Source organism: Mastigoproctus giganteus, chromosome 3 (genome assembly GCF_048544385.1).
Source record: "Mastigoproctus giganteus isolate SK-2022 chromosome 3, ASM4854438v1, whole genome shotgun sequence".
In the NCBI taxonomy this organism is placed as follows: domain Eukaryota; kingdom Metazoa; phylum Arthropoda; class Arachnida; order Uropygi; family Thelyphonidae; genus Mastigoproctus; species Mastigoproctus giganteus.
In genome coordinates this window covers 13,402,176-13,412,672 of record NC_143577.1, presented here as the reverse complement: position 1 = coordinate 13,412,672, position 10,497 = coordinate 13,402,176, and the positions used below count along the sequence as shown (strand labels likewise).

Here is a 10,497-nt window from a genome sequence, read left to right as displayed (position 1 = left end):
CTTTTCCTTAGTTCAAACACTTCTTTAGCAAATACCTGGAGCATCTGAAACTTACTACAGTCTCTTAAAAATATAGCTTCTTCTCCTGGAGCTATACTCTCAAGAATTTCACGTATCGCTGTCCTGGCATTGTCATATATTCGACAATCATATAGTATGTGCCGCCAGCCTTCCCTGGCCCCGCAAAAACAAAGGTCCGTGTCACTTAGTCCTAATGCGTATAATTTCTCATTCATTGACCCGTGCCCTGTTAACAAAAATGACGACTGTAAACTAGATGTAAACCAATTGCGAACCTTTTTATCATTCAGAAAAGTCACGTTCGGGATAAACAAGTTGGTCACTCTTCCAGTAGTTATGGTATCGCTCCCATCTTGTCTGCCATGAATTGATTATTTCATTCGTACATCTTTTCTTTTCGCCTCTACAGTCACAGCGAATATTGATCTCTATACCAAAAAGTTCTGTGGGAATTTCCCTCTTAATACGGTAGCCAAACCCAAACCGATACAACAAATGTAGATCCAAGGGTAGCGCTCCGGCCAACACCTGCAGCGCGGCAGTGGACACCGTTCTGCACACTCTTAGAATACCAGAAGCATGATGCGTTGTATGGAATTTAGTTTAGCCCGAAACGTAGCTATTTTAACTGTATGGAACCAGGCTCCTGCAGCGTACGTAGTTATAGGAAGGAATACTGCCTTGTAATAGAGAAACAGTGTTTTGTGTGATAGGCCCCAGTCAGACTTTGAAATTCTAATGATAGCACCAGAAAATTTCCTGATTTTATTGCTTAAATATAATAAGTGCCGGTGAAATGATAACTTACTGTCCACAATAATTCCCAGGTGTTTGGTATCAAGGACCATACGTAACTGTACACCATTCAACTTGATCTGAGGAGGTCGATTTATATCTAAAGCTGTTTTAAATAACATCATTTTAGTTTTGTAAGGACTAATAGCAAGCTTAAAGCTTTGAGCCCAAGAACTTAAGTCTGTCAGCACACTACTAGCTCTGTGTTCTAAGAGTGAGCGAGATCGTCCTGCAATTATAATTGTCAGATCATCTGCAAATGGCAGCACCTTACAATTAGGGAATGTGCGAACCAACCAATTCTGTAAAACTAGGTTCCAAATAAGAGGTCCCAAGACGGAGCCTTGAGGACACCCTCTCACAACCTGTTTTCGTAGCTCAAAGTGCTTGGACTTCATTAGTACATATCTATTTGAAAAGTAACTGCTGAAAAGCATATATAATTCCTTGGAACAATCAGCGTTTCTTAACTGAGCCATCGCTGCCTCCCACCAAACAATATCCACTGCCCCTTCGAAATCCACGTACATTGCTAATTCATATTTGGATGTAGAATTCTCAATATGCGTTCGAAATGCCACTAGACAATCTTCACAGGATTTCCCAGGAGTGAACCCATATTGCTGAGGCGATATCATATCCTGCTGCACAAGCAGGCCGGTTACCCGTAATGCCATTAACCTTTCAAGGATTTTACCAAGGCTTGCCAAACGAGCGATAGGGCGATATGATTTAGGTTCAGATATTGGCTTCCCAGGTTTTCTCACTAACTTCAATAATGCCATCTTCCACTGAGTTGAAAACAGCCCTTCTGTTAGACATTTGTTAAACATTAATAAAAAGATATTAGGTAACGTTTTATAGAACCTCTTTTTAAATATATTCTCGCGTAAATCAATTCCAGGACATTTTGTAAGATTAAGCTTCTTCAAAACTCTTGTAAGTCCTTCCATCGTAAACTGCGCAGTATGTTCTCCAGCTACATAGTTCCAGTTTGATATTCAGTATCTTCCTGAGGATCGTCAGTTGGAAATAGCTTACTTAAAATTAACCCAGCGGAGTCCTTCCAACCAATAGTCATAAGACATAAGTTGTACCCAACACTGATGCCATACCAGAGGCAAATTTCTTTAATTTTGAAAACTCATTATCAGATAAGCAGCGATAAAATTCTACAAGATTTCCTTCTCTTCCAACAGGTCATTTGCTTGTAACTCAATGATCTCTAACTGTAGTTCGACTGGCACGTCATCAACGTTACAATGAAACGGATTTTGAAACAAAATAATATCACTCTCAATTCTGTCGAGGTCTGAAAATCTTTCCAAAAATTGCTTTTTTAAATCATTAATAATTTTCTTTGGAAAATCGAGATTGATTTCTTATCCGATTTCAGCAAGAAATTCTTTGAAACACTGAAAATGAGAGAAATCTCCTCTTTCTAGTGGTGCTTCAAAAAATAATAGCTTACTTCGAAATCCTTTAATAATTCGGTGAAGGTCACAGATAAAGTTGTCCTTTCCTTGAAGTTTTAAATTCAATTTATTCGTGTGAGATATTATGTCAACCAAATATGACAATTTTGATAGCCAGGTAGTATCTAATAAAGTAAGGGAATCTGCTCTATCCTTTTCAGTGAGGAAAATATCTGTCTTTTCGTAGCTTATAAAAACGAAACAGGACTTAACCGCAGCTAAGTCACCTCACTGCTGTGTGATAAGGTAAGTCACAAAATTCAGAGTCAATTTCCTCAAGAAAAGCCTGAAACTGGCAGTGATTAAGTTCATGGCCCCGAATAAAGTTCACTGCAGAGATGACTGGTTTCAGTACGCAAGAAATATCTAAGTGTTTGCCACATAGTGCTTGTTGATGCATAATGCAGCGTATAAACAAAGCACCCGAAAGTTGAAGATCTTCTAACTTAGTTCTAATCTTCCCTACGAGCCCCTTCCTAACACCAGCCATGTTTTTTCCTCCATAAACTGTGACACATCGAAGCTGATTCCACTGAAGGTTATAGCTTTGCAAAGTTTTCTGCACTTCCACGAAAATATCTTCTCCAGTTGTTGTTCCGTGCATTCTGCAAACGGATGCCAACTCTTCTGTGACCTGCAAGTCCAAATTAACACCACCAATGAATACGAGAAGTTGTGACGTGCTCGAGAGATAAGTAGACTCATCCAGCGCTACAGAATACCACAAGAATTGTCTATCTTTTTCGCGTATCTGCACTACTATATTTTCTGTTCTCCGCACAACTGAACTTGCTGAAAGGCTAACACTTCTAAATAAATCGGCTTTTTCAGGACACAAGTCATTTGTCGCTTCCATCATACACTCTTTGATGAAGCTGCCATCAGTGAACGGTTTTCTTCGCTCTACCATCTTATTTACTATTTTGTAACTTACACGGGTTACAGATTCATTTTCAGTAAATATTTTCGTGAACACGTGCCTTTCTGATTCCAAACTATGTTTTATGAATTTAAATTTTTCAGTACGTAACTTTCCAGAAAACTTCGAAAATGTTGAAAGATGTTTCGTTTCATAATGACGCCGAAGATTGTACTCTTTTAAAACGGCAACACCGTCATTGCATATCAGGCACATGGCCCTTTGGTTACTTGCTTCCACAAAGAAGTTCCCATTCTTCATTGAAAAGGCGACACTCAGCATCCACTTTTCTTTTCTTAGTAGCCATAGCTATGGGAGAACGGCGAAGAAAAATATCCAGAAAGGAGAAACAATTTCTTACTTACATATTAATATATAATTACTATTTGTATATAATATTTTACAAGAATTTACCTTATTTTTACTTACACTTATTTTAATATCTTTTAACAGAAGTTTATCTTATCTTCACAGAAAATATTCCAAATATATGCGGTCGAACGTTGCACTGCACTCTAACTTTTGACAGGGCTAGCATCTATCCCCTGCTGCACCCTAGCGATCATATCCCATAACCATGATCGATGGGCGGTAGATACGACTACGTTAACGAATGGCGGGTGTTCCTGACCTTTTCGATGTCGCCGTCGCCAAGGTATAAGCCCCGCTCAGAAGCTGTCGTTGAAACAGTAGTATTTCGTTGATTCGCTATATTTCCATATAAATAAATATTTTAGAAATTCTGATCATTTGTAGCACAGTGCAGAGCGGGCCGGATGAACAGACTACGCGGGCTGGATCTGGCCCTCGGGCCATAGTTTGGTGACCCCTGTTATAGAGCATTACTTAATTTAAACAAATCCTTGCTGATTTTCTTTGCATCCTTTGACAAAGAATTAAATCTGCCGTCTCCTGCTTAACCTCCTTCGTCAGTTTATTGCAGACTAGAAGCATATAACAGAAACAAACGTCTCTGTCGCTGATAATTTACATGCATTTTTTTACAACGAGTCTGATTAGTTCACTGACATCTGTTTAATTCGACACCTTGAAAAGTATTTCTTAGTTGGAAAAAAAAGCCTACAAATTTCCAAAATTAATTCCTTGAATGCTTCTCATTTAGAATTTTCTGTTGGTAACATCATCAGTTGGTCCCACTTTATAGAACTTAAAACCTCTCTGAGACGCTGTAGTTATCTTTACTATACAAACACCCTTCGCTTTACTCCTGATGGTATTTACCTCTTTAAGTAAATTCCACATCGGTACACTGTGATCACTGCCACTAGTGGTTCCTTTATCAGCAAATTCTTAAAACACGAATAATCACTGATGATACTCAGATCGAGAGTATTACTCCATCCGGACCCTTTCTAACATGCTGCTTGCGTGCAAGTGACCAACCCAAAAGTTAGTTAATATCTGGAAAATAGCTCCCATTACACGACTTTCTAATTGACTGGCCCACTCTGCACAATTGCTCATCGTACTCCTCACAGTGAATAGGCATATAACAATTGCTAACCTCATTTTTGATTTCCCAGTGCTTATGCCACACCGAAAAGACTCAACATTGCACTGTCCACCAGTCAAATGGAAGCACTGACTTAGATTTTGCGTTTCCTAACTAACAGCATAACCTCTCCTCCCTTCCTGTTCTGCCTGCCTTTCCATACTCCCCAAATTCCAGTTCTGCATTCCTTACATCTGTGTGACATCGCATCTCTGATATCCCAACAATACCTGCCTTTAATGTCCTGAGCAGCACTTCAAATTCCAGTTTTTTAAACATCCATCTCTTCTTACTGTTAGTTACCCGAACACAGCCCACGAATGTACTTGTTCCACGATGAATCCCATCACTTCTGGAAGTCCTTAGCACCTTGCTTGCCAATCTGCTGCTCATTTCAATAGAGACAGTTCAAGAATCCCTTTCACATCTGCTTTCGGCAGTTTTTAATGTATTAATCTGTGAATCCCACGAAGCTGGTTACAGTTGGGCGCTTTTTGTGGATAAAACAGAAACTGCGCTGTTCCGAGGGAAATAGTTTACGCTTTTACAATAGAAGCTAGTTGGGGGATGGTTACACTGTATGGGAGAGTCAGCCATAGCGTGGTGATCTCTGGTCTCCTCAGGGACGTGACTTAGTCCTTGTGCGCCCTCTAAAGTTTGAAAGAGGTGTACGGTTTGTGAAGCAGGAGCGCAACTCCTTCTGTACCGTCTTGTTGAGTTGACATCTCGACATAGAGTTAAGTGTGCGAAATCGGACGAGGCTTTAATACCCAACGTGTGAGAACTGTGGCTGCTAATTGCGAGGATGTGAAAGTTGGGATTGGATTTTCCCGTTTCGGACAGCCAATTGATGCCTCACGTATGTCTTTGTTTTCTCTCTATCTGAAAACCTCTATAGAATAGAATAGAATAGAATCTTTAATTGCAGCAATGATAGACATACAATTAGTCCCGTCACGGCATGGTGGTGCCAGGGGTTAACAAAACATATTTACAAAAGAGATACACATGAGAAAAAAAAGATAAATCAGATTATTAACAAAGCACAATTTTACATTTTCAGTTCGACGAGGATACCCTTCCTGTATTTTTTTATTATTGACCACTTCTTGGAGGTCCCCGTCGATGGCTTGCAGTGAGGGCAGCATTTGCTTTGGCAGGAATCTGTCGGTTAGTACTAGCCGGTTACGGTTTGCTAGCAGCTGTGCTGAAGACCGGAGATAAGGGGGAGGAATGCGCCAAGAGCAGTGATCCCAGAAGTTCGGCTCTGCAATTTTACCAGTGGCCATCTTGATGGTGAACAGCAGCCTTCTTTCTCCGATGTAGGACCGGAGCCTGCGTAGTTGAAGAGCTTCTGCTAACTGCGTTGATCTGAGAGCTGGGGGAAGGTGGAGTTTGCTGTTGGCCCATTTTAGAAGCCAGAATTCGGCAGAGAATATTCTTCTAATGTTGGATTCGGCGGCCGAGGCCCATATCTCTGAAGCATACAGTATTGTCGGGTAAAGGATTGATACGATGTATCTTCTGTTCCCGGAAAATTAATGGAGGCACTGGTGAAAGAAGCACTGCAGGATCATCTAGACAAGACTTCAGTTATAGCTAGGACACAGCATGGTTTTGTTAAGGGGAAGTCTTGCCTGACCAATTTGATTGGATACTATGATGCAGTCACAAAAGAACTGGATGCAGGGAATAACTTTGATATTATATACTTGGATCTTAGAAAGGCTTTTGATACTGTTGCACATGGAAGACTGCTGCACAAATTGGAACAGTGTGGCATTGGAGGCAAGTTGCTGCTATGGATAAAGGGGTGGTTGAGGGGGAGAAGACAGAGAGTGGTAATCAATGGACACTGCTCATCGTGGACTAATGTTATTAGTGGAGTCCCTCAGGGTTCAGTATTGGGGCCTTTATTGTTTTCTGTATTTATAAATGATATTGATGATGGTATATCAGGCTTAATGTCCAAGTTTGCAGACGATACGAAGGTTGGCAGGGTTGTCAAGGACACTACTGACACTATGCTGCTGCAACAGGATTTGGAAAGGTTGAGCAGATGGGCTTCGAGGTGGCAAATGAAGTTTAACATTGACAAATGTAAAGTACTACATATGGGAAACAGCAACCCCAGAGCAGCGTATCAACTCTGTGGTACTACACTGACAGTGGTAGAGAATGAAAGGGACCTGGGGGTGGTGGTGCAGGCAGATATGAAGTTCTCTGAGCAGTGCAGACGAGCTGCAAGAGTAGCTCATGGTGTATTGTCAATGATATATAGGAATTTTTCTAGCAGGGATAAGGAGGTGATTATTCCCTTGTATAAGGCAATGGTCAGGCCACACCTAGAGTACTGTATACAGGCCTGGAGGCCTCATTTCAGGAAGGATGTAGAGCTGCTGGAAAGAGTACAGAGAAGGGCAACTAGATTGGTGAATGGGACAAAGGGGTTCTCTTACGAAGAAAGGCTTGAGTTTTGCAAATTACAGTGTCTGGAAACTAGGCACCAGCGGGGTGATCTGATAGAGGTGTACAAAGCCTTGAATGGTTTGAGCATGCTCAATGCTGATGGGATTCTTCCTCTAGCTCAGAAAAATCACCTGAGAGGGCATAAATTCAAATTGAGGAAAGACAGATGTAGGATAGATGTGCGGAAATTTGCCTTTAGCCAGCGGGTGGTTGGTGGGTGGAACAGACTTCCATCCCTTGTCGTGGAAGTTGATAGCCTAAATAAGTTTAAGGCTCAGCTGGACAGGTATTTCGAACGAACAGAGGGGTGAAGTGGAAGTGGTTATTTTTATTTATTTATGTTACTTTTTTTTTTTTTTTTTTTTTTTTTTTTTGGCTGATGCTGCATAAGCTTGCTTTCTTGCATCAAATGCCTCTACTAATGCTAATGCTAATCTTTTTACCAGTTGTGGGTCGGTGGTGTGGAGCAGCTGTTGTTTGGCGACCCAGCGTAGTGAATTCAGCCTCGACTGTATGAGGTTTATGTGATCGTTGAAAGATAGTTTGGAATCGAAAACGACCCCCAGATCTTTGTGTGTTTGAACACTTGGAACTGAGAAGCCGTTAAGCACAGGCTCCAACGTTGTTGGGCTGCCCTTTAGAGAGTAAGTTATTTGTGCTAATTTTAGGGGGTTGATTTGGAGGTTGAAGGTATTGAGGTAGTCAGCCATGTCCTGCAGTTTGCTAGTGATTTGCTGAGTGATTTCGGCTGCCGAATTGGATGGCGATATTCTAGGAGCTTGACATCGTCAGCATATGTGATCCAATTGCACTTATTGGTCACAAATGGCACCATGATTGCTGAGAAGAGAATGCCAGACAGGACTTCCCCTTGAGGTACACCGGCAGTTATGTGACGCGTGAAGGTCTTTGTTCCGATCTTCAGAACAAGGGTCCTCTTCGATAGGAGAGATTCTAGGAACCAGAGAACATCGCCCCGAAAATTGAAGTAGTTTTCTAAGAGACGTAGGAGATTAGGTATATAGATGGCATCAAATGCGGAATGGATGTCAAGATATATAACTGACAGTTCCTGTCTTTGTTCGAAGGCATCTAAGATGTGCAGAGTGGTTGTTACAAGGTTAGTTATAGTTGACCTTCCTGATATCCCATAGTGTATTTGCTGAGGACTGTCACGGAGAATTTGATGAGTGACAGACGGTAGCAATGCTTTCTCCAGAATTTTTAGCAATACAGAGGCGCAAGCGATGGGCCTATGTTGGCTTGGGAGCGTCGATTGTTGATGCTTAGGAAGGGGCCCGACAGAGTACCTGTTCCACTGGGGTGGAAAGAAATGAACTTCGAGGCATCTGTTGTATAGGTTGAGGAGTGAGTCGATGATGAAGACACTTAAACATTTGATTATGAATTGGGGGATGCCATCGTCACCGGTGGTTGTTGTGAGAGGGAGAGTATTAATGGCCTGCATCAGTTGTTGCTTGGAAATTCGGATCGTAGCGAGACTATCAGTGAGATGAGAGCGGTTGAGGAGTGGCCAATTAGGTAGAGCTGGAGGTTGATTAGAAAATCTGGCAACGTAGTTGAGCCAGTCAATTGGGTCGATGTTGCTGGAAGAACTAGCCTTTGTTTTGTAGAATGGTTTTCCCCTTTTTAGGGTTCTTTCGAGGTGCTTTTTAATTGAAGCTGATTTGTTTCTGTTGAATTCGGCCCTGGCTTTGGAGAATGAAATGCGGTCTTGGACATCGCCGGAAGCTTTCCACTTGGCGTGTAGTAATTGTTTGTAGTGGAAACTTTGGTTGAGCTGGGGAGTACACCATGCTCTGGAGCGCGGAGTAATGGTGACTGTCTTGGTAGCGGTGTGAAGGGCTATGGTATTGATCCATTTGGTCATTAAATCGATTGCGAGGCTCAGTTCACATCCATCTAAGATGTTCCATGGGACTGTGGATGCGGCTTCAATGCAGAGTGCTGGATTCAGAAATTTTGGTGCGGTGACCTTTTTCACAGATTTGGTTTTGGGGGTATTGAAATATTTTTTGGGTAGAAGAGCTGTAAATATGATTGGTTGGTGGTCTGATTGAAACATGTCGGCTGTGGTTTCTTCGACTTGGCATGTTGCCGAGGAATAGACTATGTCCAGTAGGTTTCGGTCTCTCGTTGGCTGGTAGTTAACTTCTAATCTTGTGGTTATTCGATTCCAAAATAAAAACTGGCTGTGAAAGTTTTTATTTTGGAATCGAAACATATCGATAAAATTCCGTATGTTTAAATGTAGTGCAATACCATTTCAACTCTTTATAAAGGAATATTTGCTTTGCACAGAAACCATGCATTATCTATGCCGTTTCTTGCTGGCCAGACTACCACATTAAATCACAAGACAGTCCCGCTGCTTCTTATATTGTGTAGGTGCACTGCATTCACCTAAACGGTAATTCGATGTGGGTATGGATAAACGTCGTGAGTCACCCGACTTTGAAAAAGGGATGATAGTGAGTACCCGACGCATGGGCCACTCTATAGCGGAGGTGGTACAGAAATTGCACTCTCACCCTCCGAGAGTATCAAGAGTGTATCGGGAATACGCCATTTCCGGAAATGGCGTATTATGCTGCTTGAGGTTGCTGAGATGTGGGGCGTATGACTGTTCACTCACGGAGCTGCGATGACTGACAATTTGGCAGATGTCAGGAGAGATACAACAACACGATTTGTTTTTATTGATTGTATCGGGCTGCGTTTGTGAACTTCAGCGTTTCCCTTAACACCGTTTGGTGGGTCATTTGCCCGGTCTCGCTCATAATCCAAATGATGTGTAACTTTATCAAAATTGCATTCTTTATCCTCCAAGTCATTGTTTTGCATATCTGTGTACGGAATTGCCCTCTTCCAAAGTACTTCTACGGATGCATTTACTTCTTTTCATGGAGGGGGCGGGTATCACCTTTCCTAATCGCCGTTGCCGTGGTGCCTATTTCTTTACTCTTTACACAACACTTCCCCAAGAACCCTTTCCTTTTGCTCAGTCACAAGTGAGAGTTGCCATTGCAACTCGTTAAAAAGAACAAATTTGCTTTGCATTGAAAAATAATTCAATGCATTATCTCTGCCGTTTCTTGTTGGCCAGATTATCAGATTAAAGCACAAGACAGTCCCGCTGCTTCTTATATTGTATAGGTGCACTGAACTCACCTAGACGGTATTTCGATGTCAGTATGGATAAACGTCGTGAGTCAACTGACTTTGAAAGAGGGATGATGGTGGGTGCCCGATGCATGGGTCACTCTTCGCGGAGGTGGTACAGA

General features: G+C 41.8%; 1 protein-coding gene across 1 annotated transcript; it reads right to left on the bottom strand.

Annotated features, from left to right (window-relative positions):
* Positions 1 to 2,514: 2,514 nt before the first annotated feature.
* LOC150087725 (general transcription factor II-I repeat domain-containing protein 2-like) lies at positions 2,515 to 3,471 on the bottom strand. Its single transcript, XM_090369857.1, has one exon. It carries the CDS (start codon positions 3,469 to 3,471, stop codon positions 2,515 to 2,517), a length of 957 nt encoding a protein of 318 aa, XP_090225983.1.
* Positions 3,472 to 10,497: the final 7,026 nt, after the last annotated feature.

Bases quoted from the DNA above. Each gene is read 5' to 3' on its own strand.
- LOC150087725 (XM_090369857.1), bottom strand. From the start codon at position 3,471: ATGAAGAATGGGAACTTCTTTGTGGAAGCAAGTAACCAAAGGGCCATG.